General features: G+C 51.3%; 1 protein-coding gene across 5 annotated transcripts in view; it reads right to left on the bottom strand.

Moving 5' to 3' along the window:
• The window catches only part of ME2 (malic enzyme 2), a 69,837-nt gene that overhangs the window by 33,950 nt on the left and 13,171 nt on the right, over positions 1 to 22,716 (bottom strand). For 4 of the 5 annotated variants that reach the window (XM_078617258.1, XM_078617259.1, XM_078617260.1 and 1 more), the window contains 4 exons: positions 12,575 to 12,708; positions 11,574 to 11,723; positions 10,025 to 10,100; positions 102 to 263 (listed from right to left, as the gene is read on the bottom strand). In XM_078617258.1, the coding sequence (XP_078473384.1) occupies positions 102 to 263; positions 10,025 to 10,100; positions 11,574 to 11,723; positions 12,575 to 12,708 (522 nt within the window). The remainder of the gene's footprint in view (positions 1 to 101; positions 264 to 10,024; positions 10,101 to 11,573; positions 11,724 to 12,574; positions 12,709 to 22,716) is intronic. The other variant, XM_078617262.1, reaches the window with a different exon arrangement.

Below are 22,716 nucleotides of genomic sequence, written 5' to 3'. Positions count from 1 at the left end.
CAGCTCCTGTGTCTCTCACACATCTCCATCTGCATGCCCGCCCTGCGCAACCCCCCCACATTTCCCCCATCCTACCCCCCACAGTGCCACCCCCCACACACCTCGTTGTCAGTGCCCACGTCGATGCACACCGGCAGGCAGCACTCGGGGCGGATGCCGGCGCAGGCTGTGTAGAGGCAGAGCTTCCCCACGGGGATGCCCATTCCGTACACACCCAGGTCTCCCAGGCCCAGAATGCGCTCACCGTCCGTAACCACGATTGCCTGCCGCCACAATACGGCCGGGAACAACCACGATGATGATGGCAAAAAGATGATAAAATAGCATTCAGCAATACGACCACCACCGTAACCACCAAAACCATGACCACCATAACCACTTGCATCATCACCACCATATCCCAACACCACCACCATAACAACAAGCACTATAACCACTACCATAACCACTACTACCACCACCACATCCACCCCACCACCACGAGATACACCCCCACCACCATTAACAATAACAGCAGCTGCCATTCTCCTGTGCAAGAAACTGATGTACCTTGAGGCCCCATGCAGTGCAAATGCTCGCTTACAGGAAGTCACAGGACAGACCCAGGTGACATGGGTTGACTGACTGAGATGATTGGCAGCTGCACCAGCTGTGCCCCCTACTGTGCCAACTTGCTGTATAACCAATGCCGACATGAGCCAGTCCTGAACCTCACCCATTTCCCTTAGCATCAGGAGGGGGGAGATGATACCAACCCCACCTGCAAGCGATTTCCAGTTGCTACTGTGGGCTTGAATGGGGTCCTAGGTGCACACCGACTACCGCAGTGGAAGAATGGCAGGTGCATCTTACACATGACATTCCGATGGTCAGTGGGTAGATCAGCTCCACGGTAGGTCCTGGTGTCAATGACATGAGCCGCGGACCGGTACTGGTCCGTGGCCTGTTAGGAACCGGGCCGCACAGCAGGAGGTGAGCGGTGAGTTCGCGCGTGGCCCGCCCATTATTTAATTTACCACTTCCGTCCGCGCCTCTTTCCCACACTGCGCACTTGTCTCAGTCACAGTTTTGGTAAGTCCACAAGCTAACCCTAGCCAAAATGAGTAAAAAACAAACGTCGCTGGAGAGCTTCTATTAAAAAGGAGAAAAGACCCAATGATGAACCCCCCCCCCCCCCCCCGGTCCGTGAAAAAATTGTCTTCCACGAAACTGGTCCCTGGTGCCAAAAAGGCAGATTTTATTGCTTGAACCCGACATACATCCATGATGTTGTGTGGTTATGCCGATGCAGGAACATCATGTTGAAAATTACAAGCCATGGGCTGCACAAAAGTCTAGCAGCCCGCTACTGTTATTATTGAGCTGATCTAGCCCATGCCTTCCAATTGTAATAAAGGACTCGATCCTGGGTCTGTCTCCGTTGTCCTTTATTCGGGTTCTTACACTTTTCCCACACGGCCCTTGCTCAGAGCTCTCCCCTTGGCAGCTCCATAGCTGCTCTCGCTCCCGTAGCCTCCACACGTCTGCAGCTCCGCTGCAGATCCCCTGTGCAGTCCTCCGGCTGCCCTCACTGCAGCTCCACCGCTGCCCTCACTGCAGCTCCACCGCTGCCCGTCGTTCCTCCACGCTTGGTCACCGCTGGCCGACGATGCCAAGTCTTACTCCCCCGTGTGTGTGGCGATCTCGCCACTCCTCGACCTCCGCCCTGCGTGGCCTCACTCTAACTCTGTCTCCCACACTCTCCCGTTTCTTCCGGTATCTCTCCCTTAAGACCTCACCCCTCTCTCACACGTGACCTAACTCCTCCCCCCCATGACGTCATATCCGCGAAGCCGTTTACGCCCGCATTACACCACCCTCCCCCGTAGAGAAAATCCAGCCGACCTCGGCTGAACAATAACGAGACAAGTAATGCGAGCGAACACAACCATCACACATTCAAGGACAACGAAGCATACAATAAATATAACAACAACAACAAAACACAACAGTAAAATTTAACGAAATGTAAGGGACTTTGAGCGCGTTCGGGTCGCCGGTCCGTCCCGGACGGGCGGCGGCCCTCCTGCAGACCGGGAACGTGACGAGGTTTTAGGAGCGACAGGATGAAGTCCTCCTGTCGCTATTGGAGGCCCGTCAACGTCCCGGTCCCGTGTCCCTGAAGGCCCAGCGTCGGGGGTGCGTCGCGATCGTGTCTGCGACGGGGTCGGAAGGGCGGCGGGGCTCGGAGTCCCCGCAGCCGTGGTAGGCACACCCCGAGCAGAGTCTCCTGTCTCCAGCAATGTCACGGCCGGCTTGTCTGTAAAAGGCACGACAGGCGCTCTTGCAAGGTCAACAGGCACAGGCAAGGGTGAGTCGGCAGCCACAGACCCCGGCAAGGCAACATCGGGAGATGACGCATCGTCTCGAGGGGCCACATATGGTTTCAAGCGCGACGTGTGAACGAACCAACGCCGAGATCCAAACCGAACACGCGCAGACTGTGGGTTGGGAACCTCGATGAGGCGGACCGGCCCTTGCCATGGTTTGTGTAATTTAGGAGAGGTACCTGGCCGCACCTGCGGGCAATGGAGCCAGGCCATGTCCCCCACCTTCCAGGGGCACTCCCCCTTCGAGCGTCGAGCACACCGCTCGTTCCGGGCCTGGGCTTTGGCAGTAGCCATGCGGGCCCCCTCCCGTGCCTCAGTAACCCGGCGAACGGTATGCCGAATGTAATCAGGAAGAGGCTTAGCAGGTCCCCTCACTCCAGTTCCCAACTGCACATCCATTGGCGGCACGTTCTCGCGACCGTACATAAGGAAAAACGGCGAATATCCTGTAGCCGCATGCGGCGTCATTCGGTATGCCGAAAGTACCCCAGGGATATGTTTGCATATCCCTGGGTTAGGGTTAGGGTTTTTCACTCACGGTGTGACACAACATTGCGGACAATGTCTGATTCAGCTGTTCGACCATACCATCCGTTTGCGGATGGTAGGGAGATGTCCGTATCTTTTTAGTTCCAAGAGCCGCGCACACCTCCCCCAACAATTTAGAAGAAAAATGATGGCCTTGGTCTGTGAGGAGCCTCTCCGGCGCCCCCTTGTCCATAACGTACCCGAATAGAAAGGCGTCTGTGATAGACGCCGCTAACTGGTCAGGCAAAGGCCAGGCCATCGGCCAGCGGGAGAGGTACTCCACCCCAACTAGCAAGTATTTATTTCCCTTAGCGGATGGCGGAAAGGGTCCCAAAATGTCCAACGCCACCAATTCGTTAACTCTAGACACCTGAATAGACTGTATGGGCGGCACATATGGTTGTTTAGGTGGTTTTCGCCGGGCACAATCGGGACACGCGCGAACGTGACCGACGACATCCGTTGTCATGCCATGCCAAAAATAGTCTCGCTGCAGCGTCAATAGGGTCTTCTGCACCCCCAGATGTAAAAGCGTGTCCCCATGCAGAGTCCTAATCAACTCGTACCGCAAGGATGCCGGTACAACCAGACGCCAGCGTTCCTGTAACCCTTCCCTCCACATCAGCAGACCATCGCGGAGAGCGGTTTCCGGCATACCCCCCGTACCCAGTCCCCCACTCTTCTTCGCAGTCCGATTCCGTAACGAGACCAATGAACCATCCAACATTTGTTCCCGAATCCACACAGCCCTTGGAAGATTCAGAATCCCATCAGCCGGTCCCGGCTCCTTTGGAGCTTCAGGCACGTCGACCGCCAACGCAACAGGCTGAGGGGGTTGCTGAATCGGCGCACATCTATGCGTCCCCGACGCGCACGCGCAAGGGGATCGCTGCGGCAACCTAGAAAGCGCGTCCGCATTCGCGTGACGCACCCCCTTCCGATGGTGAATTTGGAAGGAAAATTCTTGCAGCGTGTCCAACTACCGCGCCAACTGGCCGGATGGTTGGTCCATCTTAAGAGCATACTGCAAGGCCGCATGATCCGTGCGAACAATAAACGAACGACCGTAGAGATACGGTCGAAATTGGCGGAGAAAGAAAACAATAGCCAAAAGTTCCCTGCGTGTGACGCAGTAGCGAGTTTCTGCGGGAGACAAAACCCGGCTACCATACGCCACCACGCGTTCCACACCACCTTTTGATTGAGACAACACGGCCCCAATGCCCGTGTCACTCGCATCCGTATCCAGAATGAAGGGGTGATCGAAATCAGGATAATCTAACGTCGGTGCCGTAGCCAGTCGATCGCGCAGGCCCTGAAACGCCACCTCTTCCGGCGGTCCCCAAGCAAATTTCCTTCCTTTACCCGTAAGGAGGTGCAAGGGCCTCGCGATCGTTGCGAAATCCGGAACAAACCTCCGATAGTATGAGGCAAACCCCAAAAAGCGACGTACATCCCCCACCGTGGCCGGGGTTGGCCAGTCACGGACGCATGCTGTCTTGTCCGGATCCGTGGCCACCCCGTCCGCACTTACGATGTGCCCCAAAATAGCGCACGGCCCGTTGCAGTAGGTGACATTTCTTAGGCTTAAATTTCAAATTTGCGGAACGCATCCTGGCGAACACCGCCTCCAACCGCATTAAATGCTCATCAAATGTGCGGCTGAAGACGATAATATCATCTAAATATATCAGACATGTCTCCCACTGCAACCCCGTTAACACCAACTCCATCAACCTTTGAAATGTGGCAGGGGCAGCATTCAGCCCCATCGGAAGACAATTAAATTGGAATAACCCCTGCGGCGTACGGAAAGCAGTCTTCTCCCGCGAGGGCTCGTCAAGGGTAAGCTGCCAGAATCCCGAAGAGAGATCTAGCGTTGAAAAGAACTTCGCCCCCGACAAGGCATCGAGGGAGTCGTCCATACGCGGCAGGGGGTACGCATCTGCCACAGACACTTTATTCAATTTTCGAAAGTCGACACAAAATCGCAATTTGCCATCCTTCTTTTTAACCAAAACAACAGGCGCGCCCCATGGGCTGTTAGATGTAGATATTATGTCCGCAGCCAACATGTCATCCACTGCGCCTCGAACCTGATCTCGCTCCGCCGGACTCATCCGATGCGAGTTCAACCGAATAGGGGCAGCGTCCCGTGTCAATATGATGGTAAAGCAACGAGGTGCGTCCCAAGTCCAAATCGTCGGAGCTAAACACATCAGAATAACTCAATAATAATTTACGAAGCGCACAACGTTGTTCACCGGAAAGGGAAGAATTTTCCCCACACAATTCAGCGATCCAGCGATTATCAGCGGCACCAGGACCTGAAACACCACCAACCACGACCTGGCTGCCCAGATGATCTTGTGCCGTAAACGCCGTAGTGGCATGTGCCACAACCGTACCAGCCGGCACACACACATTTTCGGTACTTGCATTAAGCACCTGCAGAAACGGCTGCTGGTCAGGCCGGACAATAGTTTGCGCCCCAACGAGCGCCGCTCCGCCCGTTATAGTGGCGGACGGCGACAACAAAATCCCAATTGCACCCTGACGACCAGGTACAGGCTTCCGATATCGCAAGGGGATAAGCATCTGTGAGCCAGGTGGAATATCAACAGATACCTCGGACAGCGCCTGCACCTGAGCGACCGGAGCAGGTCGCCCCCAGGGCGACGGTAGAAATGTAATTTTTCGCCCACCCGGTAATTCAATGCAGTTTTGATTAATTCGAATTAGAATGGGCATCTTGGCCAGGAAGTCAGTTCCCAACAAGCAAGGAACCGCGAGGGACCTCGAAATTAACACAATTCCCGAGGCCGACACTCCCCCGATAGATATTGTAGCGTCCACCTGGCCCACAATGCCCAATGCTACCCCCGTTGGCAGCGACGCAGGAATCGTAAACCGGACGCACGGCCTCAGGTGGGATGTTCAACAGATGGAAAATGACATCCAATATAATGGTCGCGGACGCCCCGGAATCCACTAACACACGTACGTCCACCCCTTGTATAGAACCAGGTACAGTGGACGAACCAGTAGCGGTCGCGACGACCCGCCGTGCCAATTTACGCCACTGCGTTACCGAGCGACGTGGCCCAGTCGATGGCCTCCCCCCGTTATTAAAAACACCCGGATCGCACGACAGCGGTGATGAGTGAGGTGTCAAGCCTTGCCGGGTGTCTGGTGCGCACCGACTTGCCTGTCCTGGAGGATCCTTCCGTGGCACGTCCGCTGACGAGGCCTCCTGCTGGGGCGGACCCGGGACGCGGGCCCAGCAGTCCCTGGCGTAATGGCCTTTACGGCCGCAGCAGAAGCAGTCGATGTTGTTGCGCCGCGCCGCAGGCACCCCGTCCCGACGCTCCCGTGGCGGTGGCGCAGATCGCGGCCCCGGCGTACTGCGGGCCGACCACTGAGCAGAGGCGGCTGTCAGCTCCTGCGGGCCCCCCCCGTCAGGAACGTACACCGCCTTCTTGGGATCCCAACCCGCAGCACCTCCCTCGACGATGGGCCCCCCTGTCCACGCCGTGACTTGCTTCCAACGGCGCAGGTTGAACTGGGCATCAAGACATTTAGCGGCCGCCCGGGACGTAAGCTTTTCGTGGCCACACACCGGCATAGGAATCCCCAAATCCCGGGACAGCTCGAGCATCTTACCCAAGATGAGAGGTTCGAGCAGGTCAGGCTCCGTCTCCGGGTATGCAGCCATGGCCAACTCCAATACCGCACCCCTGTATGCCACCGGCGACTCCTCGGGTGCTCGCTGACGTTGAACAAACCGGCGATGAGCATCATCCGGTGGCTCATATGCATCTGCCATCTCGTCGAAAACTCCTCTCAATGTTTTCTTCTTCTCCGCCTTTATGGAGCGGAAGAATCTCACCGACTCGTCATCGAGAAGAGTCGGTAAAACCTCCAATGCCTCAGCGTCCGTCCACCTTGCTGAGCGTACCGCCGCCAGAAATCTGCAGGCGAAAGCACTCCAATCGCCCCCGATGGAGAATTCTTTGACGGTCGTGAGATGACGACTGCAACTCCTTGTTGCACCGTCCTCAGCCGATGACTCACCAGGCGGCATATTCAAAATGGCGTCGCATCGCAACGTGTTCAAGATGGCGGCCTCTCGCCGCGGAGAGCGCAAGATGGCGGCTTCCCGCCGTTCTTCTCCTGCCACGCCCAAGATGGCGTCTTCTTGCCGCGTGGCCAATGGCGCCGACAGCGGAGGCAAGGCAGCGACCTGCGGACCTCCATCGGCTCTCCCCAACGCCGTCCTCGGCGTGACGAGCTCGCACAATTGCGCGAGCACGATTTTCAGCGTCTCCAGCTGCGCCGCCATCTGCCTCCATCGCCAATCCGCATCCTCTGGTGCAGGCGGATCCACCGACGCGGCGACATCTTGGACTTCCGGACCCGCACTTGTTCCCGCACGGATCTCCTCCTCCATCGCAGGCAGGTCGACCGCCCGAGGAAGGTCGTCGTCGTCGGATGATGTAGCAGATGATGGCGCAGGAATATTCTTTCTTCTGAGCTGTTTTGACATGCCGTTTCACTTCTGACACCAGTGTAATAAAGGACTCGATCCTGGGTCTGTCTCCGTTGTCCTTTATTCGGGTCCTTACACTTTTCCCACACGGCCCTCGCTCAGAGCTCTCCCCTTGGCAGCTCCATAGCTGCTCTCGCTCCCGTAGCCTCCACACCTCTGCAGCTCCGCTGCAGATCCCCTGTGCAGTCCTCCGGCTGCCCTCACTGCAGCTCCACCGCTGCCCTCACTGCAGCTCCACCGCTGCCCGTCGTTCCTCCACGCTTGGTCACCGCTGGCCGACGATGCCAAGTCTTACTCCCCCGTGTGTGTGGCGATCTTGCCACTCCTCGACCTCCGCCCTGCGTGGCCTCACTCTAACTCTGTCTCCCACACTCTCCCGTCTCTTCCGGTATCTCTCCCTTAAGACCTCACCCCTCTCTCACACGTGACCTAACTCCTCCCCCCCATGACGTCATATCCGCGAAGCCGTTTACGCCCGCATTACACAATCACTCCAGCCCAGGTGTCTGTATCATTATCCACTTGGGCATTACAATCACCCAAGAGCATGACTCTATTCACTTTAGCTAGTACCTTGAACAGGAGGATATAGAAGGCATCACACTCATTAGTCTTGCTTGCATCCCTTGTTCATGGGAGACAAGCACACAGCAGCCTGGGACTCACAGCTTTCCACAACTTGCCTCCACGCTCCCACACCCCTTTCATTCCTTTTTTTTAAAGCAATGCCACTCCCTGTTGTTTGGCAGTTTCCTGCCCCAAGCGGAGGACTGTCCACCCCTCGTGGTGACTGGAGCCAAACCAGTCCACCAGACCTCCTGTATTCCAGAGTTCCATGTGGTACCAGTCGATCTCCTGAAAGAAGAATGGCAGCCTATCCTCTGCAGCGAGAGTTCGAACATTCCACGTGGCCAACCTCCGTGTTCTGGTATTTATTGAAAAATCCCGAGTAGAGGGGTAGAGTCTGGCTCTGCCAAGAGAGGTTTTGCTAGAAGGTGTTGTGAATACCTATTCCTTTGGGAATCTCCAGCACAAGCTTAGTTTGATGTTTCCACCGTGGTATTAGGTCGAAAATAGTTCCAGGTGGAGGGGGTTACCAGCCCCTCGCACACACTGATCTAACTACATACAAAAATCCTCTGTATAACCTTACAAGAGACTGTTGGGGCAAGCGCTGTTAGCGAGTATCTATGAAGGCCGGAATGGCACACGAGGGGGTGGGTGGCCAGCACCACGCCTTTGTCTCCCTAGTGGTGATGTTTACACAACCACACCAGGTACTCATTTGAGGCCGAGTCGACCTAGGGAAGGCCAAGGATCGGTTTAGATATTCATCACCGATGTTTGCCGTTAGCGGGAATCGAACTCGGGTAATTGGGTTCGTGGCGCACAGCTCAATAACTACATACACATATTGAAAGACTTACACACCCCCCACTCACCATCACCTCCACCAGATCTACCCCACCGCTCCCACCCCCACACCACGTCACACACCCAAACACTGCACCATACACCACACACCACAATACACACACCACCACATTCACAACATACCACACACACTGCAAGCATAAAACCACCGCACAAATAACTTCACACTACCGCACTCCACCCCACACCAGTGTACAATACACTACACATATGTAATGGTGTAAATTATGCAGTAGACGAGTTGACGGAGGCAACACGTATTTATTTATAACACTCTACAGTAACAGTCAGCTATACAGCCTAGGAACACAGCCTACGGCTACGCATGCCTGACACCGGCTACGCTCTCAGGTCCTCCGGCTATGTAATTCCTAGAGGAGGCTATCTGACCCGACCTAGCCAGGGTACGGGTCCCAACCACTGGCCCATCGGACCCGGCCCTGATAAGGACGTCGGGCCAGGGGTTCCCAGGGTCTCACCACTGAGCCACACAGAGTCCCGGCCCTGATAAGGGCGGCGGGGCTAGGGGTCCCAGGGTCCTATCTAGCTTGCTCCGTCTTCCTTCTGCACTGGCTCCAACAACTCCCCGAGCTCTCTCGCGCACCGCCCTATATACCCCCCTGCCCCCGAGGGGCAGGCTATATGCGGACGTCGATGTAGCCACCCCAGGCACGGACCGTGATGTAGACACCGGCTACATAATGGCTCGTTACACCCCGGTACGTACCACCTCTACACATAGATACAAAAACGAACACAGAACCACATCACCTATGCCAGGCTAGAGACAAAGAGAAAGACCCCCATATAGGCTAAATAGAATGTTCGGGGAAAGTGCTGCTAGTGAGCACTTATGAAGCTGAGTCGACATAGGGGAGGCCAAGACACAGTTCAGATAATCGCAACTGGTGTTGACCGTGAGCGGGAATCAAACTCGGGTTGCCGGGTTCGAGCACAACGTGCGAACCATTGCGCCACCGTTCCCCCTATAACCACCACCACCGCAACCCACCACCACGACCATAACCTCCCTCACCACCATAATGACCCCCAATATGACCATAACCAGCATCATCACAACCATAACCATCACCCCCACCACCATAATCACCACCATAATAACCATCACCATCGCTTGTGTTACCTTAACTTCAGGCCGGTGCCAGTTGTCGAGGACAGAGCGGACATGGCCCTTGTCGTTGATACTGATGAATAGACCCCTGTGGGAAAGTGAATACATGGGCCGTTACTCAGGTTACCCAGGGTGCGGCGATTCAGCTGTCGCTCCACCACCACCACATCGGTAACTCTCACACGCTAATCCCGCATATCCACTCACAACAAGTCCATTCCCCAGATGGCCAAGTGGCTGAGACGTCAGAGGGCCAAGATAGCGCCACTGAAAATTAGATCCTGGTATGAATCTGGGCTTTGGCCCCGCTCAATGAAACCGTTTCCCAGTCAACAAGGAATGATGACGGGAACGTGGGTGTCCACTGAATGTGGCTCAACTTGAGCTTTGGTCGTTAAAAACCTCAGCTGGACTTCCATGTGCAAAACACCGATCTTACAGTGCAGCATGCAGGGGTGCGTGGTCCCCTCATGAGTAGGTGGCTAAACCAATGCCACATGGAGGGTGTTTCACAAGTCTGTGAATAATGTCTTGCAAAGCCGACCTCTGGCACACAGGATTTGCGCTCTGCATTCCCGTAGCTTAGGTTATGTGCCCAATAGAAGGAGTTGTGTCGTGGCTGTCACAGCGCCCCAACCTTAACCCCCATTGTCCTTGCCCCCGTACCTCATAGTGCTGTGCTGCCACAAGCCCCACCACTACCACACTCATGTTGCCTCTCAAATTGCCATAGCTTTAGATCAGTGTTGCCAAGCCTCACGGGGAAATGCGGCAGCGCTGCCTTTAAATAAGCCAGCCCCACACCAGGCCCACACCAGCCCAAACCCATCTCTAGAGGAAGGGGTGGGGTTACAGAAGTTGAACTTCCCTGTTAATTTATGTAAATCAAAGCAAAGAGTCCAATAAGTGCAGCAGACAATACAAATGTAATGGTGCGGAAGCAGCCAAAGGCCAACTAGTTGCAAAACACACAAGTTTTACAATCACCATACCACTCATCGGTACCGCAAGTCTCATCTGTTCAGAAGTGAAACCCCCAATGAGTCTCAAGTTGTATCATTTTCATGAAGTGTACATAAAATTTTTAAACATACGCGATTTGGTGGACACAACAGGAGCTTAAGTATTGATTTGTTTTGATCTGCGAGTTCCCCTGGATAAACCCTCACGATGAAGAATCTCACTGGCAAGGCTGTCCAGGGTGTCACCCCCAAGAATGCTATGACCCTACCCTGCCACGTCGCAACCCTGCTATGACCCTACCCTGCCACCATATCACCCTGTTACGATGCCACCCTGTCACGACGCCACACTGCCACGCCACAACGACTCCACCCTACCACGTCGCCACCCTGCCACAACCCTACACTGCCACGTTGCCACCCTGCCACGACCCCACCATGCCACGACCCTACCCTGCCACGTCGCCACCCTGCCACGCCGCAACAACTCCAACCTGCCATGTCACCACCCAGTCACATTGCCACCAAGCCACCAGACCCCTATATGCGGATCTGTTTCAGGGGTCAGATCTCAGAGGTGAGCAGGCAGGGTGTCTTACTTGGGCCGGCGGAAGATGTGGCCATACTGCGAGCAGGCGAGCCCCACAGTGGGCGTGTACACAATGGGCATCAGGTGCTCAATGTCATCCTGCAGGATGCGATAGAAAAGCTTCTCGTTCCGCTCCTGTATGCCCATCACATAGATGTACCTACACACGTCCCACACAGTGCAGTCAACACACACCGCAATATTAACACACACACTACATCACACACGGTGGAGTTATAACACAGTCACATCATCCACACCGCAGCCAACACCACAATTAGTGGAGTGATGAGGCAGTGGTGCTGCTGGTGAGAGTGGAGCAGCAAGGTCAGCGTTCATCTGCGCATGGTGCACAGTGCAGGCTGGTGGCAGTCCGGCGCCATTCTGTGAACCGCCGCCACGCGGGGCCCCAGTTCGACTGCGACGGAAATTCCACTGCGTCTCTTCAGTCTACCGTGATGCCCGTTCGGCCTCATTACACCCGTTGGCCTAAATCGAACGACTGCATTCAATTTGCATGAACCATAAACGACCGGTGTGTAAACGGTGAGGAATCATGCACAACTAAACCGGTGGTGATGGTGGCGACGCTGGACGTGGCCTGTGATCTAGCACGGTGGAGGCAGTGAGCATTGGTGGATCGCACACAAATTTTTTTTAAACTCCCTTCCCAAGGGGGACCGAAGAGGTGCCATACCCTGGCTTGCCAGGAGAAGGCAGTCCTGCAAGTAGACTAATTACCATCTGTTTCCATCTGTACAAGGACAGAGTGTTTCCTCTTCTTGGTTCTTTCGGTAAAGTCACGTAGAAGTGTTTCCTCCTCGTCATTGTGGGTTATCTCCAGGTGCTCCTGTTTCCTCCTACTTGTATAATAAACACATCAGGAGCCTTCTGCACACGAAGTGTGTGCTGGGGCCCGGCAGCAGCATCAGCGTGTGGTCGAGCAGGCCAGTAGGCGATGGAGCAAGTGGGCGGGTGGGCGGGCGGACAAGGAGCAGGCTTTGGACTTACTTCTGCAGTGGCTCAGAGAGTCCAGCCAAGTTCTCCTTAAAGCGATCGGCCTGGATATCCTGGCTCTCCACTTTTGGGGGGATGAGACCCTGCAGGCCGAGGATCTGCCGCTCTGCGATTGTGAACGCCATGCCCTGGTATCGGCGCCGGATAAGGACAGCATTATGCAGGCACAGGCACTCGTACACATACATAATCCCTCTTAAACACACACACACACACGTTAGCTCGCAAAACACACATGTTCATACATGCAAACATAATAACACCCCATCGCTTTCACACTCACATCTGCTGCTGTGTCTTCACCGAACTCTAAGCGGATTTTGTTTTAAGCTAGCCTATCACTAATCTCAGAAAGAAAAAGATTACTACGATTTGAACTCGATAGTTTAGACAAGACTCTCTTACAATCACATTTAATGTTAACACAAAAAATGTCCCCTTCCGATTGGAACCGCATTGACAACATGACAGCTGCCTCTGCTGATTCACTGTCAGCCAAATGTAAAGCTAACCTGATCTCTAAATTCAACCTCCTATCAAAGAAGAAGCCAGAACCACACATCACAAACCTGGATGTTAACAGGATCGTTATCAATCAGAGTAACATCCCGATTTCGGACAATCTGAAAACAGTACTGGCTAAAGATAAAAAAAATTGCTGTCACCCCTAAACATATACCAGTAGAGGATGTGATCTCTCAGGTCGATGTAGCCTTCAAAAGGCATAGGACACATCCAAGCGGACGTTGCGAGAGCTGAAATAGCCACTATTCTCAAGAATGCTAAGAAACCCATTAGCAACATTAACAAAAACGAACGCTCTGAACTCGCAAATTTGAAAAAGAGGGATCATATAGTCATCCTTTCGGCCGACAAGGGCAATGCTACTGTCATCATGGTTAAAAACTCATACAACAACAAAATCCAGGACCTACTCAATGATGGTAGTTACTCCAAAATTAAAAGTGATCCGACGAACAGCTTAACAACAAAAACCAACAAGATCATCACTAGTTCGACTACCCTAATCGAACCAACCAAAAGTCCTTCCCTAAAACCCTCGGCTGCAAGACCTCCCAGATTCTATGGTCTTCCCAAGATCCATAAAGAAGGTACCCCACTACGGCCCATCGTGTCCACGATCAACTCACTTAGCCTGTTTTCTATCGGATACTCCGCTTCCCTTCACTGGCAAGACCACCTCAGCAGTACTTAACTCAACCCAATTGTCTTCTTGGTTCTTTCGGTAAAGTCACATAGAAGGGAAATAAGAAAATAATAAAAATAAAACATAATAAAATAATTCTCACGACGTTTCGGCCACAACGCAAGCAGCCATCCTCAGGTGAAGAACAGGTCTGTCGTAAAGACAGTGTCTGAATGAGACGCTGTCTTTCCGACAGACCTGTTCTTCTGAATGAGATGCTGTCTTTCCGACAGACCTGTTCTTCACCTGAGGACGGCTGCTTGCGTTGTGGCCGAAACGTCGTGAGAATTATTTTATTAGGTTTTATTTTTATTATTTTATTATTTCCCTTCTACGTGACTTTACCGAAAGAACCAAGAAGATGAATCCCTGCAGTCACGAAAGCTTTAAATCGAAATTCAACCCAATTGGTTTCTATGGTCAAGAACATTGTACTCTCTCCTGACGAGGTCCTCGTCAGTTTTGATGTGGTCTCTCTGTTCACCAAGGTTCCAGTGCCTGACACCATAACAATAATTGAAGACTTGGTCCAACATGGACTGAAACCGGATGTACCTGCGCTGGTTAGGCACTGCCTCACCAACACTTACTTTACCTGGAATGGTACCTGCTACAAACAAAATGAGGGCACCCCTATGGGTTCCCCCTTGTCATCAGTGATAATCAATGTTTTCATGGAGAAATTCGAATCAGATGCCATCCAGACATCCACCCTTCGTCCTTCTCTATGGAAGAGATATGTGTATGATACTTGTCATTTGGCCACATGGCCTCCCAGCATTGAACCAATTCCTAGCCCACATCAATTCCAGACACCCATCCATCAAATTTACCATGGAAGTGGAGAAAGATGGCAAGCTACCATTCCTGGATGTTCTGTTTGAGAGGAAACCCGATGGCTCTTTGGGACATTTAGTGTACAGGAAGGCCACCCACACAGATTCCTACTTGAAGCCTGACTCCCACCACCACCCGGCTCAAAATAATTCCCTCATCAAAACACTATTCCATAGGGCTCATTGCATCTCAGACCAATACCACCTGGCCAGTGGTTTAAAACATGTACATCTGGCCCTCAAGATGAACGGCTACTCTGATCGTACTATCCGCCAAGCACAAGATCCAGGTCCGATTCAATACAGTACACAAAATCCGTGATCTGATCCCATCCGTAAAGGATGTTATTCCTGACTTACAGTACCCCGGTGTTTATAAATTGAGTTGTACTTGTGGTGACTGCTATATCGGGGAGACGAAACGACATATTTCTGACCGAATTCGCGAGCACAAGTCAGATTTGAAACACGGCAGAACGAATTCTTCGGCCGTGGCTGATCAGTGTTTCAACACAGCGGGTTCTCATGATATCGTTTTCTCCGATACCAAAGTACTCTGCAAACCTCCCGGACACTACCAAAGATTTGTCCATGAAGCCATCCAGATATACAAACATAGACACAACTTCCACCGAGAGGATGGTTTTAAATTAAGCAATCATTGGAAAGATGTCATCAACCAAGTCAAACTTTAACTACCTTATAATTGTACAGCCATATCCAATTGTCTTACTCCGAGTCTAATACACCACCAGCACTCGTCGGGTCACAAACTCCCCTCCCCGGTACCCGTTGGGTCACAAACTCCCCTCTACTGACATTACAAAAGAATATAGATGGTCATCTAGATGGTTATCTATCGGCTTAACTCATGCTAATCCGGTGGACAACCGTACACACTGCTTGCCACATGCCCCCCCCCCCCGACCCCCTTGACTCCTCGCCCCCCCCGATAACACCTTATATAAACACGTTGTCTCGCATTAACTCTCTTCAGATGCCTCAGTAATTTTTCTGGAGCAGGTAACACCTGATGACGGTTGCTTGTGTTGCTTCCGAAACGTCGTGATTGAATTTATTTGTTTTCTCTTTTTTAACCTACGTGACTTTACAAAAAAAAACAAAGAGTATAATAACACCCACCATTCGCCACTAAGTGGCAATGACGTCACCACTGCACCTGTGTCAGACCAGGTGCCCTCTGAGGCCACGTGATGTGTCGAAGGCTCGCTGACAAGAAGTCACGGGACAGACCCAGGTGCCATGGGTTGACTGAGATGATTGGAAGATACAGTCGCTCCTCGCTTAACGTTGGCCCGTTTATCGTTGTTTTGACGATGAATCACGACCCATGTATATGTGAAGTATTGGAATGACGGCAGGAAACCACTTGACGGGTAGCACACTTTTTTATTAAACCTTGACTTGTCACGATACAACGTGTGGTCACTATTCCTCTGACTACACACACTTCACTTGACACGTGTGGTCACTATTCCTCTGACTACACACACTTCACTTGACACGTGTAGTTACTATGCCTCTGACTACACACACTTCACTTGACACGTGTAGTTACTATGCCTTTGACTACACACACTTCACTTGACACGTGTAGTTACTATGGCTCACACTGCATGCTCACACTGCACTCCGCCCCGTAACGTCCGTGGAGCCTACAGGCCCACCCCAGCTTGGGCGTGGGCCACAACCTCTGAGTCCCAAGGGCCGGCCCTCTCACGGACGCTCGGCCCCGGGTCCCAGGGTTCCGCCTCTGGGTCACACAGAGCCCCAGCCCCTACAGGACAGCGGGACTAGGTACCGCAGGGCCCTATCTCTTCCTCCTCCGTCTTCAGTCTTCGCTGGTCACTCGCTCCCCGTGCGCCTGTGCGCACCACCTTATATAGCCCCCGCTCACGGGAGACGGAGCGTATGCGGACCTCGACGTGAGCATCCCCCTTAGTTGACCAATCCCCGCGCGTTTGCCCCAGGATCCCATCGCTGTCAGCGCGCGTCACTGATACCCAACCAATCACTGCCTCATAACCCCCGACCCCGCGCTGACCCCTGATCCTTCACCGTCAGCGCGCGTCACCAACACACACAGCCAATCACTACGCGCTGGCACACGATCCCTACCCCAGCGCGTATCACCACTACATATGTAATGTGAGGGTATACCTGGGTGATTGAATGGTCACACCCCGTTTATAATGATTGGCTCTACCAGTCCAGACCCATAACCAATGGGGAGAGGTGTAGGGGCGTGGCCCTGACGTAATGGGAAGGTGACACCTGGAAGGAGATGATTGGCCTTGCTGGCTTTGGCCACAGCCAATGGGGGGGTGCGAGTTAGGGGCGTGGTCCTGGGACCGTAGGATGGAATCTGGAAGATTCCAGGGAGGTTACCCAGGACTGGTTGAAAGGCACCACGTGACCCAGGGATTAAAAGGGGTGGAGACAGGTAACACGTGGTCAGAACTAGAACGAAGGGAGAAGCCACGCAGGAGCCGGGGGTCCAGAGCCTGCCACGTGGCAGCAACAGTCTCTCTCTCTATCCCTCCCTCTCACGCTGTCTGTCAACAGCGTGAAGGAGTTAGATAGCAGAAGAGTCCGTATGATGAGAGCTGTGGAAGGAAGATAATAAACAAACCTGATTTCAGAAGTTGCTTTCGCGACCTTTATTACATATACATTTAAGGTCGCATGGTATCGCTCGGGCGTCATTGCCGGCAGGCAATTGTTTTCCACCGCAGAAAGCGAAGCAGCTGCATGGCAGCCGCCGGGCGTGCCGCTCATTGTTGTGAGCATCACTCTTTTGCCCTCTGTTGTTTTTGGAGGGCAACTGCCTCCAACTGCTAGGTAGCATCCTTCACGAGCATCCTCCATAGAGGTCGATCTTGACATCGCTAGTACCAGTCTTCGGCAAGTCCACTCAGCTCCACATCCTCATGTACCGCATAAGTCAATATATTTTCCAGCCCATGTCATGCCTGTTTGGCCCCCTCTATCTGGCCAAACAGAAGCTGCTTGGGCATGTGGTGGCTGGGCATGCAAGCTACATGGCCCAGTCAACGCAGCCTTGCCTGGAGGAGGAGCTCTGAGGGAAATGTGTCCAGATCTTTCAAGAATTTGAGAGCTCAACACAATCCAGCCTGGTTAAACCCAGGATGGATCGTAGGCAGACCAGCCTGAATTTGTATAACCAGTGTAAATGTTCCATTAGAGGGGTCCACGTTTCACAAGCATAGAGAAGGGGGGGCATACAGTGAGGGAAAAAAGTATTTGATCCCCTGCTGATTTTGTACGTTTGCCCACTGACAAAGAAATGATCAGTCTATAATTTTAATGGTAGGTTTATTTGAACAGTGAGAGACAGAATAACAACAAAATCCAGAAAAACGCATGTCAAAAATGTTATAAATTGATTTGCATTTTAATGAGGGAAATAAGTATTTGACCCCCTCTCAATCAGAAAAATGTCTGGCTCCCAGGTGTCTTTTATACAGGTAACGAGCATAAATTAGGAGCACACTCTTAAAGGGAGTGCTCATAATCTCAGCTTGTTACCTGTATAAAAGACACCTGTTCACAGAAGCAATCAATCAATCAGATTCCAAACTCTCCACCATGGCCAAGACAAAAGAGCTCTCCAAGGATGTCAGGGACAAGATTGTAGACCTACACAAGGCTGGAATGGGCTACAAGACCATCGCCAAGCAGCTTGGTGAGAAGGTGACAACAGTTGGTGCGATTATTCGCAAATGGAAGAAACACAAAAGAACTGTCAATCTCCCTCGGCCTGGGGCTCCATGCAAGATCTCACCTCGTGGAGTTGCAATGATCATGAGAACGGTGAGGAATCAGCCCAGGATCTTGTCAATGATCTCAAGGCAGCTGGGACCAGTCACCAAGAAAACAGTTGGTAACACACTACGCCATGAAGGACTGAAATCCTGCAGCGCCCGCAAGGTCCCCCTGCTCAAGAGAGCATTATGCTTTGGGGGTGTTTTTCTGCTAAGGGGACAGGACAACTTCACCGCATCAAATGGACGGGGGCCATGTACCGTCAAATCTTTGGTGAGAACCTCCTTCCCTCAGCCAGAGCATTGAAAATGGGACGTGGATGGGTATTCCAGCATGACAATGACCCAAAACACACGGCCAAGGCAACAAAGGAGTGGCTCAAGAAGAAGCACATTAAGGTCCTGGAGTGGCCTAGCCAGTCTCCAGACCTTAATCCCATAGAACATCTGTGGAAAGAGCTGAAGGTTCGAGTTGCCAAACCTCAGTCTCAAAACCTTAATGACTTGGAGAAGATCTGCAAAGAGGAGTGGGACAAAATCCCTCCTGAGATGTGTGCAAACCTGGTGACCAACTACAAGAAACGTCTGACCTCTGTAATTGCCAACAAGGGTTTTGCCACCAAGTACTAAGTCATGTTTTGCAGAGGGGTCAAATACTTATTTCCCTCATTAAAATGCAAATCAATTTATAACATTTTTGACATGCGTTTTTCTGCATTTTGTTGTTGTTATTCTGTCTCTCACTGTTAGAATAAACCTACCATTAAAATTATAGACTTATCATTTCTTTGTCAGTGGGCAAACGTACAAAATCAGCAGGGGATCAAATACTTTTTTCCCTCACTGTAAATGTGGCCGAGAAGACCAGAAGCTTCATGTAGTGACAGACTAGGTAGCGTCCACACCGCATGACGCAGCCAATGAAAAGATAATGCTGCCCAACTAATTTGGAGTGAGACTTCTGCTGTCCAACTGGAGCTGGTCATAAGCACACTGCCCAGGTATGGGAGCTCTCCACTCTCTCCACAACTGCTCGATCACCAATGTTGAGTTGAGAGAGTTGAGTGTTTGATGGTACAAAAAACCCAGGCAGGTGCTTAGTTTTCATAGGGCTGATGGTAAAGACCTTTACCTCTTCATAGCACGCTCCAGGTTCAGCAGCAGCACCTCCAACTCTACCTCTGAGTGAGCAGTAATCACTAGATTATCAGCATACATAACATGGCTGACCAATAGGGAGCTATCCCCCGACGGAACCCGGCCATTAATCAGTCTACCATTGTATCTGTACCAGATGAAAATTTCTCTGGTTCAGCCACGGAAAGATTCTCAAACTACGTGGTCAAATACTCTTTGGTTCTTTCGGTAAAGTCACGTAGGTATAAAATAAAATAAATCACGACGTTTCGGGCGCAACACAAGCGTCCATCATCAGGTGGGAAAGCAGAGTACATCCCTGTCGTACCCCAAAGTTAACAGGAAATGGCTCCGACTCCTGGCCACGTAGCTTTACCTTGGCCAGCCAACCATCATGAAGGCCCCGAATGAATTGTGTGCAGAGTCAGAGACTCCGAAAGCATGAAGAACAGCCCAAAACTCTGGCCTGTTGATGGTATCATATGCCTTGACCAGGTCAATTAAGCAGATATATAGGTCTTGGTGGAATTCCTGACACCTCTGCTGTAGCAGACGGACGGAGAATATGACATCCATGCAGGTCCGTCCTGGTCTAAAACCATATCTGGGCTCCGCAAACCTCTCCTCAGCTTGCCTGGCAAGGCGGCGATGCTGAATAATCCTTGGCAGGACCTTTTCCGGCTCACTGAGAAGAGAGATGCCCCTGTAGTTGTTAAAATCTGTGTGCCAATCCCCCCCTTCTGAACACTGTACAGTAAGCTACAATAGGATGTACCAAACACTAAAGTACACAGTATAATACATAAAGTACCAACGCACAAATAAGCATAAACAGACACGAACACAAGCACACAGATACACCAACAGAAACAGGGACACAAATAATACAAATATACAGATGCAAGTGTTAGCTCACAGGCACACGAACGGAAAAACGCGTATCAAACAAACTGCCAAGGAAAACGTTAAACGTGTAGTGGTGTTAACTACTCGCTGTTCGCAAACTGTGACAGCAGATCTAAACAAGGTTTTCCCGCTCAATCAAACGGTCAGGGTCAAATGGGGTGAGGTAGGATCCAAACCCAGATTGGGAAGGACCAATCAGAGGGTCTCACAAGGTGGCCGGGGATTGGACAACCCGGCCACGAACAGGTATAAAAGTCAGAGCGCTGAGAGCTCTGGAGGGGTTCTGCTACACGAAGACCCAAGTCGGCCGAAGACGTCTAGGACCCTGGACCAAGCCCTCCAGCCCTTATCAGGGCTCGGGCTCAGAATAACCAGTGGTCGGGGAGAGATCCCCTAGGTCCAGCCAGAGGACGCTGGGAGAGCAGGGAGATTAGATAGCCTGCAGGGTCCGGAGGCTTGTACCTTCTGAGGGAAACGGGTGAGGGGACCATATACCCCTTAGTGTGATAGGGACTGTGTTATTAAGATAATAAACGGTGTGTGCCATAAAAGACGTTTAGAAGTCCGTCCTTACAACACTACAAACGATTACACTGGTCAACACACTTTTTCCAACGGTTTTAAGGTAATTTTGGGGTGCTGATTCCAAATCTGGCATCAGTTTTTGTCTATCACATAAGGTTTTTGAGATATCAAATATTGCATTTTCAATAAAAACAGCAAATTTATGCTCATATACGAATAGCTAAACAGATATCCTTACAAGAATAAGATAAGATACAATAAACAATAATAATGAAACAAACATTTAATGAGCCGTAGCACAAAGTTGTGAGAGTGACTGCATATCAATGTGAGTGAATGCATATTACCATGTAAGAATTGAATTGTGAAGATAAGAAAAATATGTACAAAAAGGTCATTCACAATAGTGATGTTACATCTGCATAAACGACCTCTTCTTTGACGATCTCTGATGTACAGCTTGTGGAATGTTTCTCATCAAGGACCAGCAGTAATCTGCCATCATGTTTGAGTCCCATCGGCCTTGGTAACGTTCTTCCATAACTTTAATGTCTTGATGAAAGCGTTCACCTTGCTCTTCGCTCACGTGACCCATGTTCTCTGGAAACTGGGCCAAGTGACTATGTAAGTAGTGAACCTTTATGCTCATTCTACATCTAAGTGCTTGGAAACTCAAGAGCAGCTCCTCCACAATCGCTCGATAGTTGTCCGCTTTCCTGTTTCCAAGGAAATTCCACAACACATCAGATAATGCATTCCAAGCTCTAGCCTCTGCCGCAGTCATTGTTGTAACAAAGTGTGGATCCCTGATGAGTGTTCTTATTTGAGGGCCATCAAATATTCCTGCCTTTTTCTTCTCGGCACTGAGACTTTAAAAGGTTGAACATATATAGCTGAAGCAGTCTCCAGTGTGATCAAGAGCTTTGACGAATTGCTTCATTAACCCAAGTTTTATGTGCAGTGGGGGAAATACAATTTTATTCCTATCAACCAGAGGCTCATTCTTGATGTTCTTGTCACCAGGCGTCAAACTGATTCTTGGTGGCCAGTTCTTTTTAACCCAGTGTTCTAATGTAGCCCTACTGTCCCAGTAGCACAGGAAACAAGGGTATTTGGTGTGACCTCCTTGCTGATCCAGCAAAAAATTTACCATTTTCAAATCAACACAAATTAGCCATCCATGAACATGGTATTCCAATCTATCCAGAACAATCTTGATGTTGGCATACTCTTCATTCATTTTTACAAAGTGTTCTATTGGGATTGAACCATAAATATTTCTGTTGTGAAGTAACACACATTTCAAACTCCTTTTACTACTGTCAATAAAAAGTCTCCATCACTTGAATCATATGCGGGCAGTCCCATATTGAGAAGAAGCCCTTCAACATCATTACAATAAACAAGTTGACCATCTGAATGGAAGTACTTTCGCAGTGCTGCTTCTCTGTTACGATAAAAGGAGACACTAGTGCCAGGTCTGAGTAGTCCTTTCTCTTGCAGCCTGGAAGCCAACAATTCAGCAGACTGCTTTGGCAAATACAAATCTCTTACAAGATCATTCAATTCAGGCTGACTAAACAGAGAAATGTTATCACAATCTGCATCAGATGGCGTATATTCGATCTGAGCATCATCATCATCATCATCTGTAGAAGCAGGTAAACTGAGGGATTCAACATCAATCTCTGGTAGCTCAGTAAATACAGGCACAGGTAT

The sequence above is a fragment of the Lampetra planeri genome, chromosome 53, assembly GCF_965212315.1.
Source record: "Lampetra planeri chromosome 53, kcLamPlan1.2.h2, whole genome shotgun sequence".
NCBI lineage: Eukaryota > Metazoa > Chordata > Hyperoartia > Petromyzontiformes > Petromyzontidae > Lampetra > Lampetra planeri.
The sequence above is the reverse complement of the archived record's forward strand: the minus strand, read 5'-3'. Positions and strand labels throughout refer to the sequence as shown.